We start from the raw sequence: 27,004 nt of genomic DNA on the forward strand, positions 1-27,004 counted from the left end.
TGACAGTCTGGGGTCAGCGCTCAGGTCGTATGTCAGGACCTACATTGCCATCAGCAGGAATCAAAGACGTGAGACCGGCAGAGTTAAATTTTATTATATATTTATTGTATTTATTTTATTTTTTTATCCTCCCCTGTGAGTTTCAGGTGCGATTTATACCTTCGATATATGGGCATAAACATAAAGCCAAATGGATTGATGGATAGCAACGGATAAGAAGCCAACACATTAGTAATCGAGCGTGGAATTTTGAATCTTTACTGAAATATGTGATTTAATATGAGCGATATACTGTTTGTCAAAAGAGGAGACACATCCTGGGCAAAAAAAATGAAGAAAATATCAAACATTTATTTGAACGCAATATTCTGTTTAAATGTTTAATGTAACTTTACTGTTATAAACAGCCGTTACAGTGTCATTTCTTTAACACAGAGGCCAACCAAAGCCCATAATTACACTCCGATATACTCTTAACGCGACGTGATATCGACAGAATATTCTCTTCTTCGGGAGCATTTGCTTACGAGCAAAGAAATTTGACCCGGCCAACCTCACGTTCTCATGAAATCCATAACACGCCCTAACAAGCTGGCGTGAGCTCACTGTTGCAATATGTACAGTACGCCGCCGACTGTAATTTACCAACCTGAATTACTCTCACAGTTATTGGAAAGCATTTTGCATTTGCGGACCGCTGCATGAGAGACAGCATGGTTACAGCCCGGCGGGTCGATACCCGGCCCATAAAGCGGACGCCACAGTCACAGGAATGAACTGGCCATTCAGAAGCATAAACATGAGCTGAAATCCGTTCTGCAAACCACGGGGAGATGAGAACGACCGCCACCATTACCAGCCTACATTACACACTCCCGGAAAGTTTAGGTACACTCCGGAAGTAGGATTAATTTGTTTGGGAAATGCTTACTGCTCGGTGCTGCGATGGGACTCGGGGGAAGGGATGAGATCCAAGGGCCAACAACCATAAGGAAGGAGGGTGAGCCTCCAACAACAACAGCTTAATGATGCTCTGGTAATGGAGCACAGTCGGGTCACTTAGAAAGAGTACTCACTCACCCTGGCAGGCAGGAACATACTTGGCCCACACAAGGCCTCTGTATATGTATGTGCACCATCACGCAAAACAAAAAACGATTAAAATATCTAAAAGCACGAGTGGAGCAACACACTTGCAGTACTCAATGAATCCGGCGACTTCAGATGAAAATGCGCCATTTTTTCTGTGCTAAATTTGGTACATGTTAAATGTTAAATGTGGCCGACTAATGTGCACGCTCCTGACGCAAATAAAGTAAATGCACAACGCGCGCACACGTCTTCGCTCTCAAAGGCGGGTTCTACTCTCGGGCCACCAAAACCTCTCAGCTGCGCTGGTTTTTAATGTGTTTTAATGTCTCCGAGATGTTTAACCGTGCTAAGTAGCCTGCTGCACTGCGCACAGGCGAGAGAGGCGGAGGCTCCACTCGCTGATGGTAAACAAATCTAAATTATTCAGAGGGAGAAATTAGCATTTTATTTATTTGTTATTCATCAATTACCGTTGCAGGGTTTTGATCCAATGTGCGTGTGCGTGTGAAGGAAAATGGAAACATAATTGCTCAAGCAAGATTGGATTTTTTTTTTCAGACTCCTGTTATTTGTCTTTGCTGAATCTGCTTTGAAATGCAACTTCTACTTCTTACCAAAAAAAAAAGGAGGAAAAAAAAGGCAACTTTAAAATCCTAATTTCCAGGTTGTGACCGACACAAACCTCACAGACAGACCAAGTTATGATGTATCAAAACTGAGTTTTTCTTGATGTAAAAACACATAAACATCTACTGAAAAAAAAAAAAGAACAAAAATATGAATATGACGTACAATATTAGAAGAGGTTCAGTTTGTTGTAGAGATTACAAAGCGAACAACAATACAAACGGGTTCAACTTGATGAATACACGGACTCTCGCTCGAAGGTCTTCCATTGATGGGCTTCTACCGCCCTCTGCTGGCGGTCGGAGGGAATCGCATATAGCGCCACGAGCACAATATGAACCATAACTTAATGTTGTGACGTGGATTTATAAACTGCATTCAATTGTATTTCTTGAATCTTCCTTTTTGGGTCTAAAACGAAAAGGAGAAGCTATAGTAATACTTATTAACGTCTTAACTGTCTAACAATGTTGTTGTGCACCTCGACACTAACACACAGCTAGCTGGCAAGCGTCATGCATTTAGAAGACTGTTACATGTTCATAATAATATAATAATACATCTAGTAAAGTAGTGACAATTGTCTCTGTAACTTTCTGTTGTGTTTATGCCAGTGGGTATTTATGACACCTGCTTACCTCACGTGGTTCCCAAGTCATTGGTAGGCCACGCCCCCTACCTGCACGTCGTTAGTATACGTGAGACAAAGTAAACAAAGGCGTGCTTGAATTAGGATTTTGCCGACATGGTCTTTACATTATGAATATTAAAATGCAATAATACAAATATGTTATACAGTCTATGAAATATTGAAAATTACTCCTGGTGGAAAAACATTAGGGGACAACATTGTTTTGGGATTGGCAGAGGTCATGGCCATATATTACAAAAGTGAACACAATATATATCAAACAAATCTATATTCCTCCCACTCCTAACCCACATACATTTGACCACTGTATACATTCAGTTACTTTAAGGACACAAATGAAATATGATATGTGTTGAAGCTTTAATATCAAAATTGAGGAAAAGATTTGCATTTGAACATGTGATCAATATAAGACTGAATTTATTGTAAACATATTGATTATATATGGTCAATTTTACATACATAAATGCAACATTAATGCAAAATAACAAGTTAACCCCAGTTTCACTTGCATTTTATGTGTCTTTAAAGAATGTATTATTACTCAACTTTTTTTTTTTTTTAAGTGTTAAAACTGTAAAGTGAATTCTTAAAACACAAGTAATTTGTCATATCATTATAATTGTATCATGATCCAATTAATAAATAACATTGAATAATATATAATAACACAATTATTAGTATATTCAAACTGTGCCTAGTTAAGCCCATGAGCTTCGTTTTGAGTTATTAATAACCGCACCACTTCAGAATTTGCAACACAGGACACAATTTCCAGTTGAATTAAAACAGCTTTATTAGTGTACACTGTAAGAAGTTGATTGAATATGTAGACTAGATGGAAAGCCGATATGAAGATCGTCATCAATGTTTGAAGAAGACAGAAATCCTAACAGCTCGTCGTCTAATGGAATATGCTCCGCTGATAGCGGCATGTACGGTCAAATTAAAGTACAACTATACAATAACATCACCAGTGACATGTAGAAACTTCACTTTCTCCAACCAGCAACCCTTCTCAAGAAGAGGCGTGTTTGGGGATACACAATTGTCATCACAATAAGAAAAAATAAAAACCAAAATATGTAATCTGTAAAATAGGGACGTTGACCCTTTAGAAATGTGCAGCTGTGGTCGACATGAAACCTAAATGTGGGCTCATCTTCCATCTCCAAAAACTGAATTCGGAGACAGCTGGTTGATGTACGATGTTTGGGTGGCACTCGTTTAAAAAGAAGGGAAAAAAAGTTGATACAAAAGGCTTTTGTTGGACCCTGGTAATATGCATAAAACAGCATACCGAACCATCAGGAAATGTGTTTGAATACATCGTCCAAACTATTTGACGCCACTGCATAGACACAAATATGTGTTGTTGTTTGTTTTTTTAAAACAGTGATACAACCACCGTAAAACAAGAAAAGAAAAAAGGTAACACTATATATATATATTTCCTCGGCAGAGTCGAGTCAACTTTTTCCCCTAATAAATGAAAGACCCCCCCCCCCCCCCCCCCCCCCCCCCAAAAAAAAAACAAAAAACAAGACCAGCAAAACCGACAGGACGGACAGGTGGACATACGAACAGACAAACTGGTCTCCAACTGGTGGTAGAAATGTGACCCAGGAAAATGCTCGATGAACGGAGAAAAAGGTTTTCCTTAAAAAGCAAAAGTATTCTTCAGGATTCGCCGCGCACGATTTCTACAATTTAATCTTATAATGGTCACAATATGTACGATTAAACACCAGGACTTTTTATCTCAGCCGTTGTATGATAAACTAAAAACCCGTGTTAAAAACCCTTATTTGGATTTCCACAACTAGTTCTAAAAAAAAAAAAATTAAAAAGAAATGTACAAAAATAAAGTCAACATTTCCCCCACATGTTGCAGTAGAGATCGAACAGGAAACGTCAACGGGTTTGTGTGCACGCTGGCACTACTGAGCACCGAGTTAAGACCACCGAAAAGGAAAAGAAAGCTGGAATGTGACGTATGAGCCGAGACGGTCCACATATTCACTGTCGACGTTCTGCTCATGCGCTGGGACACACGAGAGGAACACGCTGAAGAGGAACCAGGCCTCGCATTGGAACGCCGTAATATCAGGTGTGCATATATGAACGCGCTCGCAGGAATTGAAGCGTGTGCAACCATACATGCATAAGGAGTCATGAGAAGTAAAAACATGTGCCGAGTTTGGATTGGCCGCAGCTTTCACACTGCATGTTGGAACGTCCTACATCGCTAAAGCAAGAAAGACTTCCACAAATACACCTTCCAAAAGTCAGCTTTTAAAAATGAATACCAACTGCTCATGGGAAATATTACTGCAGCCCAGCTGCTGGATTACATCCAAATATCTCGAAAAGAAGTCTGAATTATAGTTTAGTTTGCATGCGTGTTTGTTTTTTTCTTGATTTGTAACCTAACAAGTTGGAAGTCACCAAAACCCCCAAAAGGAAATTGGAAAGTTTAAACTTCAGGTAAGTTTATGACGCAGCGGATCTGCAGTGTAAAGGACATATTGTAAATACGTGCGCTCGGTCTTTGGGACAGCACTATCTTAGTTTGGGTCACACCCATCGAGCTGGAGAACGAGAACGAGGAAGGAGAGAAACTTTCACACCGGCTGTAACAGCTGATGGATTTAAAAAAGTCCTCCGGCCACGTTCATCGTTTTAGCAGCCAGAAATCAGGTTTCGATGGAAAGAGTATGGTGTTTATGATCACTAAAGTGTTCAATCCTCTTGTATATACTTCATAACTCATCGTCAAGCTGTGGTCATTTTCGAACGGAGGGCATATTCTAAAAAAATACTGAATTCTAATAAAAGGGAAGAAAAGGTTTGAAGATCTTAAATATATCCATATATAAAAAATACGGGAACATCCAAAAATGTAGCTTAAACACTGTGTAAAGAAAATAATAGCCATGTAGTATAACTAGCTCCTCAAATACTTAAAGCTTGAATACTAACAATTTGGACTCTTAAATACCGACGTGGGTACCAGCTGGCTTTTAGATTGGGGGCAAGACATTTTATTACGAATCAAATGAACACTCTTTAATAAGCCAGTTCAGGCAATATATGGAAGAAAAACTCTTTATAGTGAACATTCTTTGAAAAATATGGAAGATATCTTTTGGAATTGTCTCGATTTAAAATTGGGCTTTTTAACATTGCCAACTGTACATTTTAAAGCATATCTTGCTCTTTTACAGCAATATCAAGTGTGCATCATTTGGGGGCAGTGCAAGTACAGTGCAGAAGACATTTTTAAGTCCCTGCAGGACTCGTCTTCCGATCAATAGAATGTAAATAATGGGGAAACCGTGCGTCATTTCAAGCATGTAATCAAGAGGGACTCTACGTCCTCTAAGTGATGGGCGTTTATATAGTTTTCTCTTTTGGACAGCAGGGGGCGACATTGAGATTCTTGAACTGCATTTATAGGGTGCGTGTCTTCAACCGACGTCTCCAAGTCCAACATACAACTTTTCCTTCATAAATAGGCCAATATAATAGTAAAAAGTTAATGAAGAGAATGTAAGAGAGAAAGAGAGTATGAGCGTGCGAGTCGGAGCAAATTGTTGGGTTAACTGTGGCTAACTCTGTGCGTCTTTATTACAGCCGGAAAACAGGTTGAATGATTGTATGACGTTCCAGAGGAGGGACGCGTCCTATGCTCTCGCTGTGAAAATGACTCATTCCAGTTATCGGTGCCGGCTAGCAGCTTTTTTTCAGCTCCGATTCTTCGCTCAAACATCAAACCCCCGCTGCATACTCACGGTCGAGCGGCACCGACCGACTTAACGCGCATGCAGAGCAAATGACTTGTCGTTATGTCACAAGTAGCAAAGTTAAGTGGCGCAAGAACTGCAACGGTTCGCCTGTGTGTTGGTGGATGTGTACGTACATGTGAGGACAGGGTATGTAATATGAATTAAGAGACGACGCGCCCTCCCGGTGGTCTTTCTGAGCGAAGACCGTCGGTCCGGCGTAGTCGGGTGTGTGATCACGACATCACAGGGACGATCAGGAGAAATGCAGGAAAAGTGGGAATCTCAGCTAGAAATAGAATGGAAGTTTGGTCACTAAAACTAAGGAAAGTGGTTGGAGAGCTCAATCCCCGAAGCAGGACAGTTAAGCTCCGTGCCGCTTTGCGCTTCTGGATAAGAACCTCAGTCAAATAAACATGAATGCAGTCTGGTCCATAATGACATCACTCTCGTCAGTTTGATATTGCAGGGTGGTTTCAATTATCAGGTCCATGATTACTGGAATGTAATCCTAACTTTAATCCAACGGAGCCAAAATCGGGCCCACTGTGACATCGTTGTTAACGTTCCACTATTGTCCATCGGCGATGTCATCCTCCAGGTCCATTGTGTAATCCTTTTTTTAAACTCTTCATGATAATGTTGTTGTTGGTGTGTCAGATTAAGACTGCACGGTGGTCTTCCTCAGGACTTACTGGTCAAATGTTGTGAAATGTCAGAGTGACTTTGCGCAGCAGAACCCCGTTTAGGACATACTGGAGCACCGCACCGACGGGGAACCCATCTGGGTCAGCACCTTATCCAACCACTGGAGGGGGCCGTTGAGGTGCAGCTCAATCCAACAGGGAGTGCTGGTTACTGTCTGACGTCTGTAGGAATAAAAATAATCAAAATGAAATGAAGCATGAAAAGGTTAAAAAACATCTTGTTGAGTCAAAGCGTTCTGGCATATGATATGTTATGATATGTATTATGCATATCTTGATTAGAATGTGCGTCACAACCCTGGTAGTATTTGTAGATAATGACAATCTCACCTATCACATTACATGTTAATATTTTCTTTCAGCACTAAAGGGATAGACAAGACACATTCATACTCTCTTATCCCAGTTATTAACTGAAAATAAATACATTAAAATATAGAATAAAAACAAACAAACAGTAGTAGCCCAATACAAGAAGTAGTAGGAGTACTATTGTTAAAACGTGTGGAGTAGTGGTAGAGCATTTTCCTCAAAAGAGATTTACAACAAATAATAATCCAAAAAGTGAGTGGGACCTTGCATTGCCCAGGTTTCACCAGATGATCAAACACAGCAGACTACGCCGTGGCCCTGCCAGGCTCGGCCCGGCCTCTACAGAGAGCGGAGACATTGACTTCCAACCAGCCGGGTTACACGGCGACAAGCCAAAACAGCCCCCACTAACACCGCCGTCTGGCTCCTGGCAGGGCGGTGCACAGAGCAGAGCCAGGAGCAGAGCAGATGTTTGCTGGATGGACAATTGGAGGGCCGGAGAGACACACGGACGCAGACAGATGCCGTGTAATCTCTATTGTATTCCACCTTTTGTTGTAAAATGTCAGAGACGATTATACGCATGCAATGCAGATGATAGCATGCAAAAGCTCAAACAAACCTTTTACCTCGCAAAGGCTTGTTTACATAATGAACATTGTCACCCCCCCACCCCCCCCCCCATCTTTATATGCAAACACAGACCTGCATTCATGTACCTGTGTTAGGTCGAGGGGGAGACGAGACTAAAGTTCCAAACACTTGCACCATTTGTTAAAAGAAATGGTGTCAGGTTTTTATCGTGTCACGTTTGATCTGTTTGATCACAGGCAGCTGTGATTTAAGATCGGAGGGTGAAACCTGAACTGCTTGTTAGGGCCAGGTATTATGGTTTGGGGCCGTGCTGAGATCTGAGGGCTGGGCTGGATTTGGATGTCGAGTCTTTTGAAAATGATTACAACTACTGACACACAATCATTGCTTGTGCTTTTATTATTATTATTATGGTTTTTTTCAAAGATGCTGCACCAGGATTTGTAGTTTTACTTAAGCAGGACCCCTGCCTGTGCATAATAAAGTGAATAACCTTTTATTGCAATAACAGCAACGTTTCCTCTAAATACAGGGCAGACCTGAGAGCCACAGTACCCAGAAGTTGAGCTTCAGTCAAACCGGCAATTATAACAGCCAGATTAGGTGAAGTAAATTGTAAACGTTGTTTCCATTTTATCAATTTCAAACAAGTGACAGTGCTAAACATGAGGACATGGAGGGCGCCTAAACTGGAGGAAGCGGTGTCACACCATCAAATTATTTATAACAACCACCAACAGTAGCCACTGCTTAGCCTGCAAGTCGTCATGTCCCCAAGCTTCCAGCATGACCTCTTTCATGAGGACACACTCATTGACTTCACTGTGCAAGCTTCTGGTCCGACGACCCTCCATTCACACACACAGACAGACACACACACACACACACACACACACACAGACAGAGAGACAGAGAGAGAGAGAGAGAGAGAGAAACACACCTGTACTCTGCTCCCCAGCCCTTGACGAAGCTCATTCTGATGGTGCACATCCTGGTTAGTTGGTAGACTGCCTCAAATCCCTGATTGACTGACTGGGCCAGCAGTGCAGCAAACTCCTGGTTGTTAAAAATCTTCAGATTACAGCCTGCAAAAAAAGTAAACAAAATATAAGGATGGGGTGAGTATTTTTTGAAAGCGTTTAAATGTACTGCAGATTAGACAATGTTTGTTTTGCTACATGACATAACTTAGAAGCACCGAGCATATGCGTTGTGAGGTGTGGGTGTGCTGCATGTTGGTGATTATTCTCCACCAGTCCCCACCCCTGAGTGTCTGTGCCTCAGTAATGATACTGTTCACACTGCTCATTTGGCCAGGAATGTAATGTTCAAAGTTGCATGGGCAAAGATGAGTCAGTGCGTGTGGGTGAGAGTCTGAGAAAAGACTGTCACACTGTGGAGGGCGTCGCTGCGCCTTCTCAAGCTTCACTTCATTAATACCAGGTGGAAGAACTCAAGGTGTTCCTCACTCCAGACAGTTGGCACCATGAAGGTTCGCCATAGCAGGCAGAGATACTTTGCTGAGTTCCCAGATAGATTTGCCAAAATGTCGGCGTTTTTTGTGAGTTGTGTCGCATCCGCCTGGCTCAAGGGGAAAAGGAAGAAACAGTATTATTGCACACAAACCTGGTGGTATCTTGCAGACTGTGGCAGGGTGCCAACCATATCGCTGGTTGCAGTTGGGACTCTGGACAAAAATGGCACTGTCGCTGAGGCACTCGGCAAACACCTCCCCTCCGATGTAGTACAACCGCACACCGCGACCTAATGCAAAAAGGGATGGCAAAGAAAGGGAAGACGACAAATTCAGAAATGTCGTGCTATAGAAAATACCATGTTTATTCGGCAGCATATCTTGAATCAAATTCATTTTTAAATCTTTCTTTTCCCAAACCCTCGACATCTCAGATCCTTGACCTCCCAAAAGTATCCTTCTCTGCAAAGATACCACTCACTTTTCTCAAACAAATCAATCAGCAGACTGATAATAATAACTGATGTGTTCCCCGTCTCTGTGTGTAGAAGGGCGTGTGTTTACCTATATGTCTCCTTGTCATTTCGACTGTTGCGTTCCTGTTCACATTGCTGAGAAGCCCGAGACAGAAGCGTTCAGAGTTGGAGGGGTCGGTGAAGCCATCGACTGTCAGCGAGGGCTGTGACGCGTGGAACGTCTCTCCGACGCGCTGGTTCAGCTCATAGTAGGCTATCGAGCACCAGAAAGCGGGTTCGCTGTAGGTAACCGGCTGAAGGTCTGCAAGAAAATCGAGGGGGGGAAAACATTTTACACGTCACCAACCGTTTGACAGATTTTCCAAACCTTTATTTGTCGACAAATTCTAAGATTGTGGCCCATTTTACATCATGACAAATGTTGATGTAGCGTGGCTGTACAACAAATCAAACAATGTATCACACATTAATTCACTTTCCAGAGATGCATCAACCTGCAATAACATTAAAGAAGAACTGATAAAGAGCAGCCTTACCCAGGGCATGATTGACAGGTGACAAGGCGCCGGGTGACATTTCTGCAGGTGAGCCTGAAAGAAAAGAAGAATGGACATTACATAAGCCCATTTGGTACCGTTTGTAGTGTTTATGTTCACTGCTGCAACAATGTACATTTGTCAGCACAAGAAAATAAAGTGCTTTGAGTTTTAGGCTGAGGAAAATAACACATCTGGCCTACCTGATTCCATACTTTGATTCATCAGTTGGTCGCTGTTTTCTCCATCTTCACTGATGTAGCCAGGTGGAGGAGTCTCTGTAAAAACAACAACAACCCAGACAAACGAGCAATAAGAACACATTTTAAACTGATGCACATGATCAGAAAGACTGAGATCTCTGCAAGTCAACATAAAAAGGTGATGCGTGTACATGAATACACATCTAGTGGTGCAGCTAAGATAGGAAGAGAATAAAACAAGGCGTTTGCTCCATGCCCCGCATACAGACCTGGTATATAGTTATTAGGAGGGTCTATGCCAACAGGGAAGTTGGTGTTTTCGGGGATGGAGTTTGTAAAGTCGTCGAGAGGAGGAAGCTCTGTGAGAATCTCTGTGTGGCGTGGCACCAACACCGGAGGCAGCACTGGCGAGAGAAAGAAGTGTGAATATTGCTATACAGATCAAAATTGTCATAATTAAAATGGACAACATTCTGCTTCTTATGCAAAGACCAAAACACAGACAACTAATAAACAAACCCAACTAGAGTGGGGGTTTCTCAACACAAACCCGCAACAACTCCAAACTCTTGCAGTCATTATAGACTTACTAGAGGACACCTTGACGATCTCAGCCAGCAGTGCAAGGAGAATAAGAACTGTGTCACAGGAAACACACACACTCAATTCTCAAGGATCATTACCAGGTGTCTCCACTCTCTGGTAATGGTAGGGATTGACACACACTTCATCCTTTTTGAGGTTGAAGGCGAACTGGCAGGAGTCAATGGCCCTCAGCTCATGGTGGCTGTGGAGGTCGGGCCATCTCCACAAGCGGCAGTAGATGACGTGGGGCAGGCCCTTGCGATGGGACACCTGGAGCCGCCCGTCCAGTGATCTGAGGAGGTCGGGAGAGAGGAGAGCTCAAAGCTCAGTAATGTGCCCATGTCTTTGCAGGAGGGGAGGGTTACCACCAACTCTCCAGCCAGTTGAGATCAGGAGGCTGTTTATACTAAAGTATATTTTGTGAGACTCATCAGCACAGTTTCGAGGGAGCCAATTAGTATTGCATTTTGAAACTAGTACCTTGCAAAGACAGATTTGCCTATAATTTACTTATTGTAATAGATGTTGGCGGTTGCAAGTTGAATAAAGCGCAACTTTTCCTTATTGCCTGTATATGCTTATTTTTATATATATTTAAAAAAAGCATAAACACACAAATGGCAGTTTAAGATAAGGTTGTATCATGAGTGGCAATTACGTAACAGATAGTCTCAAAGTCTTTCGGTGATCTTAATAAACAGAGAAGGCCACACACAAACACACACGCACACACACGTGTGTAGTGACACTACAGATTACAGAAAAAAAACAGATGAACAGTCAATGAATGAATGACCAGATGTAAGGCGATTGTTGTGTGTTTGAGTGCGTGAGTATATTCACCTGCTGTGGTCATGGTATCCGTACATGCCTGTAGAGTCCCACTGCTCTATCTTGTGGCCTGAGCCTAGACCCCATAGATCTGAGCAATTACTACAGACACACACACACACACACACACACACACGTGCAAAAAGCATAACAAATAAAATAAAACAGATGGTAAACATGAGGCGTTTCATTCCAAATCATTAGGATGAAATCACAAACACGTACAGCTGGTCTCTTATTGGCACAAAGGGAGGACATTAAAAAAAAGACCCTTCCCTTGCGTTTTTTCAAAAAGAGACACTAACTGGATGACAGGTGATTATGGGACTAATCCAAATTGGACAGACAGTGATGTGGTGCAGTCAGGTGATGCAGGGGGCTTCAGACAGGGTTGAATTGTGACTGCATGTTAACACGTTTAGAGGGAAACGCGATGCCAGACTCTTTTCCTGCTCACATTATGTGAACGTGCACGTCTGATCATTTTACTCGTTTTTAAAAAAGAACAAAAAACATGTTTGTTTTTTTTAAAGGCTTTGAGTATAAATGATTTCCTGCATTGCCTGATTGCACATACCATCACGTACACATGATTCACATTTCTGCTGATCATCAGTATTATTATTAAGACAACATGTGACGTGCAATGCGTCTACACAACAACAATATGTGAATGAGGAAATAAAAGATGTTTAATAGACTGTACGAGATGTGTCACGACAGAAAAAAAGAGATGCAACGCAAACGTGTGTATACAAGCACAACGTGTGTGTGTCTATGGCTGAAGAAAGCACACAACCAGACTGTTCGTCAACTTGTAAGTTTCCTCAACATGTTGATACAAAGGAGGGTAGAGGAGATCCGGCTGTCTTATCGGATGCAAGGTAATTGCCAGGCCTGTCTGTGCAAGGCCTTCTTTATCGACACTTTATCAGCGCACTCAAAAGAGTACCCCGCGTGGACCATCTCAAGACACAGATTAAGTCTTGCCTTCTTCCTTTCTCACCTAAAGAGGTCACCAGCACAAGCCCCGCATTGTCCGTCTTCCCAAAAGTCACCGTGGACATGGAGATTAAAAGCTAGACTCGTAAATTATCGGTTAAACTAGATCATTTCCAAAAAAAAAAAAACACCATGGGGATGATTTCATCCAGAGTCAGAAAAAACCTAAACATGAAACCGTTATCTCGTTCTTGGGTCCTCCACAACCCAAGAAGCTATATCTCCCGTGCCTATCTCCAGACTCCTTCAAGCTGTTGCCCACTTCCTGCGTCGTATTTCTTCCTGCAACCACTCAAACAGAGAGATCAGCAAAACCCTCCACATGCCATCTTGTGAAAAGCCTCCACTGCCCAAAAAACAGAAGGAAAAAAAATAACCTGTCAACTTCATAAGCCAGGACAATTTATTTACTCACTAATTCCAATGTTTACGGTGTGATTATACAGGGAAGGCTACCTCTCTTTGTATTAACTGTGGCCTACGGCATCAAGTCAACACAAGAATACCATCTCACCAACCAGGGAGAGAAAGCACGTCATCATGTGTTTACTGTGTTTGTGTACCAATAATTGCCTTATTCACCAAACACGAAAACCTCACGCAAAACAAGCAGGCGATGTGACTCATAAGAGAAATAACATTTCTTGGTACGGTCCAAACCCTGTAATCCTCAGATGAAGCAAAATGTTAATCAAATAAATGCGCTCTTCTGGAGGTTGAAGACTCCAATGGCATTCATTCAAATGCCTCACAAGAACCAGCATCACCACTTCAGGAGCTGCTACCAAGCCGACATTCCTCAGAGTGAAGACACACACACACACACACACACACACACACACACACACACACACACACACACACACACACACACACACACACACACACACACACACACACACACACACACACACACACACACACACACACACACACACACACACACACACACACACACACACACACACACACACACACACACACACACACACACACACACACACACACACACACACACACACACACACACACACACACACACACACACACACACACACACACACACACACCTTGGATCGATACTTTAGACTTTCTATACATTTGATATTAGGCCGTACAAAGCAGCATGTGTAAATCTACTCAGCGTGCATTAAGACTGCAACGTGATTAGTTCTCCCCGACCTCAGCTGGCAGTCCATGCAGAGTGCATTGCTGAGAAACTATCCACCCATCGGGAACATCCCGCTCTGATATCACTGTAGTCATGAAAAGGGGAGGCTGAACCCTTTCATGGAAAAGTAAACACACACAAGCACACACAGACACACACACACACACACACACACACACACACACACACACACACACACACACACACACACACACACACACACACACACACACACACACACACACACACACGCCACCTCTACCAACCCCACGCCTGTTTGTTTTCCCTGCCACCTCTCCGGCCTCTCACCCTCTTCACAAAGCGTGGGTGAATTGATGTCAATACAAAAGCTGTAAATGCAAAGACACTATCCGATCGTTGTCTGACCGCACGCATACCAGGTTTACCAAAATCACATTCTAACATCCGGTATAAATTAGGTTTTGATTGCCTCTTTCTTTCTTTCCAGGTAAGCTAATCTGTGACTGACGTGGGCGTGCAACGGGGCACAAATTCTATTATTAATACTTTGTAAAACTAAGACACCGGGAAGAAAAAGAAAGGTTAGACCGGAAAGAAAATTAGAGAAGGGGAAGCTCATAAAATCTTCACAGGGCAGCCCGGTTATCTCCCGTCTCTGCTGACCCTCGGTGGATTGATTGACATTAATCACACGCTTCTCATGGGGCTCCCCCTTGACTTTGCCACCTTCGTCGCGATAAGGTTTCACCTGGTCTGGGTGACTTGGCTCATGCACCTTGTCATGCGACACGGTAGCAATCTACACTGACAGACACATGACCTGCCACCATTGAGGCTCTACAGTATCTACAGTATATAAGCAAGTCCAGCAAGTTTCCAGAAAGCAAACAGTTACACAAACTAAGTTGACTTTCAAGTCTGTCAAATTACTTTTTATTGCGAAGGAAAGAAGAAAGAGCACGTAGAGATGGAATGGATGAAAAGCCGTGGCTTTGCTCCTTCTTGAAAACTCTCACAAACAACTCTTCACATCAAACAACTGCCCAGATCTTAATGCATTAAGACTGCCTTTCATTATTTCTGCTTTATGTTGTGTGTGTGTGTATATATATATATATATATATATATATATATATATATATATATATATATATATATATATATATATATATGAAGGTTGAAGAGGTTAACAAACAACCTTCGTTATACTTTTTTTTTTTTTTTTTTTTTTTTTTAAATCAGTCACATAAATACTTTGTTTACTGCACAGTAAGTCTACCTAATTAATGCAAGCTTTTTCCAGTTTTTCTTGCAGTTTCTACTTCCAAGTAGATGTGCTACGGTAGCTTTTTTTAAGATAGAGTACTTCTCAAAGCAGAGAGGAGCCGATGTCGAGCACCGATCCCACCACATTACTCAAACGTGTGCCATCAGTTAAGGCACATCAGCATTTTCCTCGACGTTTCTTGCGCCAAAGAACATTTCTGACCAGAGAAAAATAATGTTTTACACCTAAAACTAGTTCAATACATAGAAAAAACATCCAGTTCTGGGATGCAACAAAACTAGGATTCATTTTCTTAACTTTTAATCATGTCACACAAAACTGAAAAACTAACTTACATAGATTAAATGCAATTATTTTGCCACAACATTGTTTTAAATGTTTGCATCTTCCAGTGACTGCTCGGAATAGAGCAATCCGTCAACAACGCTGCGCACGATGGGAATGCATGTACACGTCTTAATGAGATCTAACAACGTTCACAACGTTTGGTTGCCAACATATGTTAGACATCTGTCCCCCCCCCTCCCCCGAGTAGGTTTCACTTCTGCTGCCTCACTAACCTATGGCACAACAGATTGAGGAAGTGGACCTGGTGTTACGCAACAGAAACTTTTCTTTCTGCAAGTCTGTGATTGCCCATCACCCTGCCTCTTACTTTCTTCTGTGTTGACACACTTCGCTGTGCTGATGGCTGTATTGGTGGCATTGGGGTATACCAGTGCACAGGGACTGTGCGCTTGTGTGACCGTGAGCGCAACTTGAAGTGTGTTAGTGCGAGAAAAAACATTTTTTTGATCATCAATTGATCAGGAAACGTGCAACAAAAAAACTGTGTCTTCTCATATTGTGTGTGTGTGTGTGTGTACCATAACCAAGACCATATGGTTGAGACAATGTATGCTTTACCTAAACATCTTGAAACACATAGTATTCTCTGCGTCAATGACCATGTTGTGTACGTAACTGTGGACAAGACACAGACAGAATAACATAGAACTACAGAGAGGTGTGGGTGTGTGTGGTGTGTGCGTGTGTGTGTGTGTGTCTTCGTCTCACCTGGGTATGGTGACACACTTTGTGTTGCTGTTCTGCGTGCTGATGGCTTTCTCGAGCTCATCCAGCTGCCCGGTCTTCTTTAGCTTCTTCACCAGGCTCTTCACAGCTTTTTCGCACCACTTATCCTCTTGTCCTCCTCCGTTCTGCTCCCCTACTCCTCCAATGCCTCCCCCAGCGCCTCCGCTCCCCGTTGAAGTCTTCTTCCATCCCAGCAGGCGCTTCACTACCGGGGGAGTGAAGGGAAGGATGGAGGACATGGTGGCTTGTGTGTTTATGTATGTGTGTGTTAAGCGAGTTTTGATGTCCCTCTTTCTCATGTAAAGAGAAATAAGGAGAGGGGAAGTAGGGTGATTGTCTGGTTGTTGTCTGAATTCCTGCTGGAGATTTTCTTTTTTTAACTATATATATGTACTTTGTTATTTATATCCAAGCAGAACTAAGACATTGGTCTTGAGGAGTCTGGGGAAACGTCATTTCAAAAGCACAAAACGTTGGGAGTGAGAAGAGTACATCCAAAGAAACCTATAAGAAACAGATGGGACACAGGAGAAAAGGACACATTAACTCATTACATAACATTTTCTCCTAACGATAACATAAATGATGCCCACACGAGAAGCTCATGGCATTTTTTTTTGTTTAGCCTAGAGCCATTATACGTTTGTAGCTCGCCCATTTGTACTAAACATGTTTGTCACTGTGCAAAACCACGTAAACTAATTTACATCCCTTTAACGCAGAGCTCTATTTTTAACGGCGCCTTTATTGATGGGGAAATGATCGCTTACATACTGAATATCTTGCCAGTATTTGTACATATAGAAAATGCTGTTTATTTAATACTCTATCTTTAGTATGACCTCAACAACTGAGGGTGAGTCACAGCTCCAGTTACTTAACTTCTCATACGTTGTTAATACTGCCGGTCGCTCTGCACAAATAACTCAAAAACGTTCAAGGTAGTTAAATAATTATCGATTTCGCGCCAAACAAAGAGGGTATGGAAGATCATGCGTCTTTTTTTTTTGATTTTGGTCAACCATAAAAAATATATATATATGTTGAAGAAAATATACATTCAAGCAAGAGAACAGAGGAAATACAAGTATGAGGGGACAATTATATGTCAATACCTGAACTAATCATTTTCTAATCCTGCAGTAAACCCTGTCGTTACATTAAAACCACTGTTCACCCAAGTGGAGCGGTGTCAGGCCGTGTTCAACCCCTGGTCTGGAAGCAGGTGAGCAGCTCGCCGAAATTGAAATGCATACAGGTAACTGTGCTGAGAAAGGCTAGTGAAATGTGGAACACTATAGTCGCTCACATCACACACACACTTGACCGTTTGTTCTGGGCATTGACGTGCAAGCTCTGATTTGCAAGTGTAACCGTATCCAATATCGGTGTATTGCCGAGAGATCCAATTTCCTGTCTAATGAGGAAACACACATGCTCAGACAGAGGAGCAAAGCCACAGGAGGACCTACAGAGAATACTCCAATTGAATTGTTAAAATCAAATTGAAAATGTGTCTTCTTCTTTTTATTTATTTTTTCTCTCCATGCACCCAGTCATCTCAAAACAAAAACACATGTGTTATATGTAGATTAATGCAAACTATTATTAATAAATTAGACTGGAATAATAAAAGAATAAAAACACAGACAGCACCACTCGGTGATGCAGAGTTCTCAATGTAGCTGTTGCGGGAGGAAGGGATAACTGTCCTTAGCATGGTACTCTGAAAGTCCAAGCTCCTTCTAAGAATTAATTTCACAGGCTTAACCCCGTGGACTGCTTGCTCTTGGAGTGGCTTTCAGAACGAGTCTCCTGGAAAGAATCAGCTACAATCTACCTGTGGTGGCTCGTGTTGTATAAACATTGAAGCATGCTTATCCATCAGGAGCCACAGATACATAACAGATTTATTTGTGTGCGTGTGTGTGTGTGTGTGTGTGTGTGTGTGTGGTGGGGGTAGCTTTGTTGCCGGAATTAAAAGCAGTCTGGGAAAAAAACATAATTGTTTGAATAACACACGCTAGGTGTTGTCACCTTGATTTGGGGGTCATTGCAAAAATGATTATTTAGCAAAAAAGAATGGATCACTGAGGAGAAAAAAAAGGTAGGAGCGGGTTGCTAAATGTTGATAGTCTACACAAAGAGAGAGAGGGGGGGGGGGCTTAAAACTCCTCCAACCTTTTGTTGATGGGGTGTCCCCGGGACAAAACACCGTTTTCCGACTGAACAGAAAGTCGTTCCGTTAAGAACAATAAATATATATATATATATATATATATATATATATATATATATATATATATATATATATATATATATATATATATATATCAACTCGAAATGATGACCACGGCTACTAGGGCCTTGTGGGCAAAAATAAAGAAACGTTTCTCTGCGCCGTCTCGTCATTTTTGTTTTTTTGTGTGCGTGTGTGAGAAAACTGTCTGTTTGGGTCATCTACTTCTTCTCCAAAACCATACACACCAACACGGTGAGAACAATAAGCTAACGCGACTAAGGCGATTCACCAGTAAACTGCTAGCGTGCGTGGACTTTGACAAGCTACACACACACAAAAACGAGTTGATTTCTCTCCTGGGTGTCTTTTGCTGTGAGCTGTAAATACAGTGAAAATATTCCGGTTTCTTTTGTCTCGAAATGACTGAACACCCCCCTCCTCTTCCCTCCCCTCCCCTCTCCGCCTCCCCGCGCCTCCAAAAAAAAAAGAAGAAAAAAAAAAAAAAAAGAGTACGAAAAAATCCGCTAGCAAGCTTGCTACTTTGTGTGAGACAAATAAAACAGGTCTGCTGTGTGTTGTTGTCCCTCGCGAATCAAACCCGCGCCATTGTCGAAAGCACACTTACCCGACGAGAAGATGAAAGGGCGACGAACAGTCGTTCGGGTCACCTGTCGGACGCTTGTTCATCTTAAATGCATCCAGAGAGACTTTAAACTGTATTTTCCACCTCTGAGCCTGCCGGGATGATGGCCCCTCATTCAAAACTCAACCAAACATGTATCGCCTCGCACGTCACACAACACGAACGGCGACGAGAGGCCAGCAAGCCCCGCCTCTTCTCTCTCCCTATTGGCTTATTCCCGGAGTTCAGCCGATAACCTGTTGCCAGACGTATGTTCTATTGGCTGAGGGTTTCCGTCCGTCAAACGTGTCTTTTCGTATACGAAGGTATGTCGGGGATGTTTATCAGTGGGTACCTTGATTGTCCTCTTCACGGTTGCATAATAGTGACGCTCTTCAATTAAATCTAATTGATAGAACAAACTAATATGCGCTTATCTTTAAAATGCTTCCTTTTTTTAAAATAAAAAAAATCCCTGTGGTTTAACACCTCTGCACCGTAACGCTCACACACTTGTATTGCATGTTGACATTACAGGAAAGCATAAAGCAATTTATTAAAATGACGCAAACTATCCTAATGATGACAAACTACGTTATGTACCAACACGTGATGCCCTTATATTCCGGATATGATAGTAGATTTGCAGGCAACAGAATAGTCAATGGTCACTAATCTGAAATGTATACATATAAACTATAGCCTATTTCCTGTTACATTTTGAATGTTTATTTAGATTTTTTTAATTAAATTGTTCCCTGTTTTAAATGCTATTTCTTCGTTAGCCATTTCCCTTAAAAACGTCATGCACATATGCATCATGTTTAGAGCCGTCTATTGTTCGTGTTTGTAGGAGAAATGTTGAACCATTAGCAATTGACGGGCATAGTGCTGATCATTCATGCAAATATGCCGACAAAAAACGCTCATGCAGCACCTGCATGCAAATCAAGTCAAATCATATTTCTGTGGAGATAAATCATTTCCAGATGCCCTGAGTTTAAATCGTTCTTTTGTCAGCATTGATATCGCAGCCTGCGTTAATCCTGTGAGTATTGTCCTGATGATAAGGAGCCCAAAGAGGCGCATGCTCAGTGCGCACAGCTACCTGGGGACCTGTTGCTCAGCTGCGGCTGTACTGCGGTAAGAGGACGCCGGTGTTCGACTTAAAGGATGTCCGTCGTTTTCCTTAATCGTTACGGACATAAATGATGCGCGACAGACCTATAGATGCCATACGCTATAACAGCACTCTAACCAAGCCGGATGAAAACACGACGACAACAAAAGGTGGACACCACAATTCACTGTGTCTTTTATTCAAATCTCAGTCGGCTTGACGATCAGAAGCACTTGTGAGTATTGTTTTGCTTTGTCTTAAATTCATTGTCTTTAAAAGTAATTGTCTGTGTAGACTCCATATATTGAAATTCAAGTTGATGTGGTAAAAAGGCAGTGTGTTGGAGACTTTGCAGGTGAATTAGATAATTTAGAAAAAAAGGGGTAAATAGATGTAGGGCACACAAAGCCCTAACAAACCCTTAATAAATCCAAATTAATAATGTAAGTCAATCCACTACATTCTTATTAAACCACACTGCGTCTTCAGGGGCTGTATGCCTATCAGCAGGTAGGCATGGGTTGATGCTCGGAGTGTGTAGACAAGAGCAGATAATAACTCTCACTGGACCATCACCAAGGAGACAGAAACTCCAGAGGGTTACCTGCCGTGTTAGCTATAAAGAGATATATCCCAGGTACACCAGCGCCGCTGCAGTGGTTCAGTCTGCGATGAGTGCACTTTAAATGTGTTCTCTGATATGATTTGTAGATACTAAATAAAAATAAATCTCTTTATGTGTTATTTTGTACACTAACAGGCAATGGGCAAATTATGCAAATGCAACAGCAGACTGCTCTGCATGTTCCTGCTCCCCTGCATGATGACCAGCCACCTTCTGATTTACATCATGGTGTCCATATTCGTCACCATCTCCTACACGCCTCCAAAAATAACCCTCCACTACATTGCCTCCGGGAGTACCGCTAACTCCTCTGCCCTGGCCTCTCACCCACTTGGCCCTTTCTGGAACCTCCGTCTGGAGGACAGTGCACTGTGGAACCAGTTGCAGCATGTTTGGGACCGCCAGCACAACCCAATACTGCGAGGAAACGCGACTGGGACCCCGGGGGAGACGAAAGTTAAGCTTTTACCAGACATTGAAGATGAATGCTCTTCTGCCTGCATGTCGCACAAGTGTTCACTCCCTCGTATGCATGATTTTAACAGCTTGCCAGAGCAAATGAGGGCATTTATAATGGCGATGCACTGCATGGAGTACCCCCTACTCATCAATCAACCCGGTATGTGTCGGAGGAACAGTAGCTTTGGTTTGGATTCTCCCATGCTCCTCATGGCCATCAAATCCCAGGTGGGGAACTTTGAAAACAGGCAGGCCATCCGTGAAACGTGGGGACACAGTGGCCTGGTGAAGGGGGAAAGCAGCAAGAAGGGAGGACTAGTGCGCACGGTGTTCCTCCTCGGAAGGCAGGACTCAAGTACAGGTCCTCACCCGGACCTCAGAAACCTCCTGGAGCTCGAGAACCACAAATACGGGGATATCCTGCAGTGGGATTTCAAAGACACTTTCTTCAACTTGACCCTGAAGGACTTGCTGTTCTGGCATTGGCTGCAGCGGTACTGCCCCACGGCCGTCTTCGTGTTCAAAGGGGATGACGACGTCTTTGTTCGAACAGGCGCCCTTCTGGATTACCTGCACACGCAGTGGGAGGAGCACAACCTGTGGAAAGCCTACACGAACAAAACTGAGCTGGATTTGTTTGTGGGGGACGTGATCTACAACGCAAGGCCCAACCGTGAGCCGTCCACTAAATATTACATCCCAGAGCGTTTCTACAAAGGCGTGTACCCGCCGTATGCCGGCGGAGGAGGGGTGGTGTATTCTGGCTCACTTGCATTGCGATTGAAAGACGTGTCCGAGAGGGTGCGCCTTTTCCCAATAGACGACGTGTATCTGGGCATGTGCCTGCACAGGCTGGGCCTCTCCCCGAGCCATCACCCGGGCTTTTTAACTTTTGATCTCCCACAGACGGACAGGGGAAATCCCTGTGCTTACAGGTCCGTTCTGCTGGTGCACAGGCGGAGTCCCAACGAGATGCTGACCCTGTGGCAGCAGCTCCAGGGTCTGCCACGTCACTGCTGAGGCTCATTTGCCTGCCAAATAGGACTCCTCGAGTGCAGGATGAATGATGCCGCCACACTCGTTTAGGAAACGCACACACTGAGAGTGCATCTTCCTCTCAAGCAGGCAGAACCCGGTGAAGTGCACAAGACTATGTTTCCTCCGAAGGGTGACGTCACACTGAGGCGGAGACTGATCTACCTCAAAGTGTACTTTTATTATGAGGGCATTACACAATAAGGGCGCGTACATGCTACTTTTAAAATGCATTTGTACCCTTTCAACTTCAAAGTTTTATATTACTATATACCCAATAAAAAACACATAACTGTCATGTTGTTTCATATTGTTTGAAGAGAATACTGTTCACATGAATTACTTTGTGTCTCCTCGTGTTTTCCTCCTCTTTGCTTTAAGTTCCAACTCAGGTCACATTTTAAAATGTCTCACCTCCTCTCCGGCAAACATTTCAAATGCAACTAATCCTTTCTAATTATTTTGTAACTGCAGTACTAATTCATCACAATGCTTGACTTTGTCAGGGGTTACCATTCAGCCAGGGAGTATACAATGTATAGAATAATTGTGTTAACCAACAAAAAAAAGTCACTTTTCAATTAAATCACTTATTTTACATGTTGCCGATTTTAAAAGGGGTACATTGTTTTACACTCTCAGTTTCTCACGCCTGAAATCCACAATTTCTTATCTCTTACTTGTTAAATATGCCTGGTCATTTTATCTAATTGACTATTAATTGTAAAATGTTGTCAATTTTGTCTTTTATTCGGAAGGGATGGACGACAAATAATACAAATTTGTTGCTCTCCTCAAGGATTTAAATACATTTAAAAAAAAGTATGACAAAAAAATATTCTAAAAATATATCTTTATCGAACAGCATCGTTTATTGATGCTGTTTATGGTGTTATCAAATCACATGTTGGTTGCTTCCCATAATATATCGTTAAGAAAGCAGACGTGGAGTCAAAATGAAGGCAAAGCGTCACGCAGCTTATTGCAAACCCAGCACAGTGATCACATTTAACTGCATGTTTACCATAAGCACACTTATGAAATCCACAGTTGTGACTGTAGCATTACAATAAAGTTGTTGGACTGTTGAGTGTTTTATGTTCCATGTTATCCTTGATCCCTGTAGAAGTGCACTGCTTTACATTTCTACAGGGCGGTATGACATCTGGATGCAAATTATGTTTTTTGACGATGAATAAGGCAACCATTAATATGTTCCTTATATTTACCAGCAATAAAAGTAATACCTATTAAACATATTTTAAAAGGTGCAATAAAACAAAGTAAACTACAAAAAACATCTTGTTTACCCTGCTGGGAGACGATGAGGAGATAGGAGGTGAAACCCCAGATGATGAGTCTGGTCCAGGGAGAATGTGTTCTGCTGTGGCAGAAAAACACCAACAAGAAGAGAAGAGAGATAAGATACTGAGTGTGTCCTCACTGAACTATTCAGCAGCAATCCTCTCTTTTCTTCTCTTTATTGTATTACAGCATATTAGTATGTGGTGTCTATCATTGATTGTGGTACCAATAGGCAGACAGAGGCTTCAGAGTAACGTGCTTGGAAGATGACTGAGCTGCCGAACACTAACAAGGTATTGGAGACAAGGGGAACACATGCATGTTGACGTAATTACAATGTCATTTAACTAAGCTACATGGAAAAGCTTCTCAATTTTAAATACACTTGCTAGTAGAAGAACTACTTCTGCTTTGATTACTAGTATGAGTATTTTAAACTGTACGAATAAAACCCAGACTAGTATCTAGCAAAGTGAGACACAATTGGAGATATGGAAAGTATATGATTTCTGCAATTTGGGTACATCAAACAACACGAGTTTGAGTGACATCTAGTGTTGAACGTCTGCAAATGCAGCACATTCCTGAAAACACAAACAAATAATAGGACAACCTAATTATCATTCAACACATTTACTTATACATGGCTTCAACAACATGCAGATGACTCCATGTTCTCAGGTTTGTCTTGTGTGCTGCTGCCTTGTGTGTGAACACACAGACACACACACACGCACACGCACAAGCACACGCACACGCACACAGCTGTGTCTTCTCCTCCAAGCTCCTCCTGATCGTCAGCTCTCTCTCTCTCTTTCAGCCTCCTCCTCACATGGAGCTTTGGCTGCCTGGATGTGGAGCTTCCCGTCTGGAGCCAGGTAGCAGATGACAGCCTCAGGATTCGGCCCTTCAGGCAGATTAAACTCCCGTCTGAAGTCCTGGCGTCTGTAGCAGATTTCCATGTCCTTCTGCTTCTACTCCGTCTTCCCGCTGACTCTCAGCTTGCGGCCCTCATGCCTGACAGACAGCTCTTCTTTATAATAAACCACCTCTGGCCAGATCCTCCTCAAATTGAACAACATCAATAAATAAACCTTGCACCGCTTTCACATACACTTTGCATTTTTGTTCATTGTCATTTTCTTTATTATGATTTTTTTCTTAAATGTAATATGTCCTGCTCTGCTATTTTATTGTATTATATATATTGTGCATTTTTTCATACTTAACATTAACGTTTTATGTTTACTCTGTAACCTTGCTCGCTGCTGCTACAACCAAATTCACCCCTGGGGATGAATTATCTATCTATCTATCCATCTTCTGGGGAAAAGTCTTGAGTGTCCAGGGTCAGGCCAAAGTGCTCTCCCTCTCCCTTTCCCTCTCCCTCTCCCTCTCTCCCCAGCTGGTAGGGGGCCGGCTTCAGGGCCACACTGGTTTATAAAGGCTCCGTCTCCACCAGGATCCCGTGGTGAAGTTTGCCCATCAGCTCCAGACTGCTGCAGAGCTCTTGTAGGTTTTCTCTGCACTAGATCCTGCTGTTGGAGCAGAGGTTTGACCTCTGGCCACAGACTGCGTACAGGTCGGGAGAAGCCCAATGGACTGAGGGCAGACTGGACTCCATGAGAGCACAGCATCTTCAGTGAGCCTTTGGTGTTGAGTCCTCTGGTTAACATGTCTTCTCTTCTGTGTTGTTGTGTGTCTCTGCAGTGGGACTGCCCCAGCTGTTATACTCGAACTGGAAGAGGTCCAGAGTCTTCAGGAACTTTCCTGTCACTACCACAGCTCTCCACTCGGGGGTGCTGTTACTCTGAGTTGTGGCCGTCACCCGATCATTCCAGATCGATCAGGAATGTTGCTGTTAGAAATAATCTTCTGCATGATGTTATTAGTACAAATTAGGATTTGACTTGCAATACAGCATCAAGTGAAGAAAATATATGTGAAATGTACACTTGAGATGTTATTTGGTTCCATAGTGTCTTTATTGGATGATTTAATAATGACAAGGATAAAGACAATGTCGTTCTCTAATATTTATAAATCATCATTCTTGTGTAATTTTGAGTGTGTGTGTGTGTGTCGCTGTATGTATTTTTTTGCATCAGGTTACGTTCCAAATAGATACAAAATACATGCTTTTAAAATTGGTTTATCAAAGATGGAACATAATGAAAGGTTGTTAGAGTTGAAGATCATCCATCTACTAATTTGAATGGAAATGTGGTGACTCCTGTACATTGTTCTACCAGCTACCTCAGAGGAAATACCAGAATCCACGAGAGACAGCCTCTTGAGCCGATGTTTAGTCGTTTGAGCCTCTCGGATGAAACACAATGTTTGTTTCATGTCTCAGCATGAGTCTTTCCAAACCTATTTTTATGTTCCGCACATCATTTCCTCTGATCCTCTTTCATATCCATGTATCCACTAGATGGTGGCCTTTCCTTACGCACACATTTACCAGCAGTGCTATCCTCCAAAGCACAGCCACTTTCCTCCACTAGTTGTCAGCCTAGTTTAACAAAAGATCAACATTCTACTAACGTATGAAAAAAGTTTCACATGCACATCGACAGCTTTTAATTAACGCTGTAACTGGTAATTTGCACTTTCCACTCATTATTTATACCACACATGCTGGTTTAGGTTTAGATCAAACACAACACTATTTGATTCAAATAAATATGACGTATCTGGATTTCTGGAAGTTAAACAGAAGTAAAATAGCACTTGTGTTATCTTTAAAAGGAATATTTAAATGAAAAAAGTAAGTAAAACACTGTACACATGAGTTATTTTTGAATGAGTTATTCGCTGACCTTGGCGTAATTGTGATATTATATATATATATATATATATATATATATATATATATATATATATTTTCACTTGGTAATAGTAGTTTACACCTTTCACCTGGCAGCATTGGATTCATCCGGTGTACTGAGGAGACTGATATAGAGGACTGCGCAATAAACTAGGGCAACAACAACACAGGAGGCAGGATTTTCACCCACAATCTTATTTTCAACACATTTTTTATCTCCCCCCAAAAATATGAAAAAAGGATCAAACCTGGACTGGCAAACACAGCGCTATGCTGCTCGGGGATATCGTGTGAAGGCTGGTGTCAGTATTTTTGACACAAAAAGAGAATATATGAGTTTTTTTAGTTATTTTTCTTTTTTCCAGGCGTTCACCT

The 27,004-nt window shown here is 42.3% G+C and overlaps 3 protein-coding genes across 3 annotated transcripts; 1 reads left to right on the plus strand and 2 right to left on the minus strand.

The window, feature by feature from the left end:
- Positions 1 to 3,142: 3,142 nt before the first annotated feature.
- On the minus strand, positions 3,143 to 19,420 carry smad2 (SMAD family member 2). Its single transcript, XM_034546305.1, has 11 exons — positions 19,259 to 19,420; positions 16,374 to 16,895; positions 11,887 to 11,976; positions 11,142 to 11,335; positions 10,728 to 10,862; positions 10,459 to 10,533; positions 10,256 to 10,309; positions 9,808 to 10,020; positions 9,396 to 9,533; positions 8,710 to 8,854; positions 3,143 to 7,025 (listed from the first exon to the last, which is right to left on the minus strand). Exons 2-11 carry the CDS (start codon positions 16,688 to 16,690, stop codon positions 6,902 to 6,904), a joined length of 1,485 nt encoding a protein of 494 aa, XP_034402196.1. The 5' UTR covers positions 16,691 to 16,895; positions 19,259 to 19,420; the 3' UTR covers positions 3,143 to 6,901.
- A 1,718-nt stretch (positions 19,421 to 21,138) lies between these two features.
- Positions 21,139 to 22,479, plus strand: LOC117740120 (N-acetyllactosaminide beta-1,3-N-acetylglucosaminyltransferase 2). Its single transcript, XM_034546306.1, has one exon. It carries the CDS (start codon positions 21,139 to 21,141, stop codon positions 22,477 to 22,479), a length of 1,341 nt encoding a protein of 446 aa, XP_034402197.1.
- Positions 22,480 to 24,416: 1,937 nt separating this feature from the next.
- On the minus strand, positions 24,417 to 25,493 carry LOC117740121 (heat shock protein 30-like). The gene is given in 5 exon segments (XM_034546307.1): positions 24,417 to 24,527; positions 24,566 to 24,609; positions 24,612 to 24,834; positions 25,125 to 25,318; positions 25,320 to 25,493. Coding segments are annotated over 5 exon segments (696 nt in total). The 5' UTR covers positions 25,476 to 25,493; the 3' UTR covers positions 24,417 to 24,448.
- Positions 25,494 to 27,004: the final 1,511 nt, after the last annotated feature.

This window comes from Cyclopterus lumpus, chromosome 12, assembly GCF_009769545.1.
Source record: "Cyclopterus lumpus isolate fCycLum1 chromosome 12, fCycLum1.pri, whole genome shotgun sequence".
Lineage (NCBI taxonomy): Eukaryota > Metazoa > Chordata > Actinopteri > Perciformes > Cyclopteridae > Cyclopterus > Cyclopterus lumpus.

Coding starts and splice junctions, on each gene's coding strand:
- smad2 (XM_034546305.1), bottom strand. CDS start 16,690: ATGAGAAAGAGGGACATCAAAACTCGCTTAACACACACATACATAAAC. Junction 10,534..10,727: donor TCCTAATAACTATATACCAG/GTCTGTATGCGG, acceptor TTGTTTTTACAG/AGACTCCTCCACCTGGCTAC. Junction 10,021..10,255: donor ACCTGTCAATCATGCCCTGG/GTAAGGCTGCTC, acceptor ATTTTCTTGCAG/ACCTTCAGCCGGTTACCTAC.
- LOC117740120 (XM_034546306.1), top strand. CDS start 21,139: ATGGGCAAATTATGCAAATGCAACAGCAGACTGCTCTGCATGTTCCTG.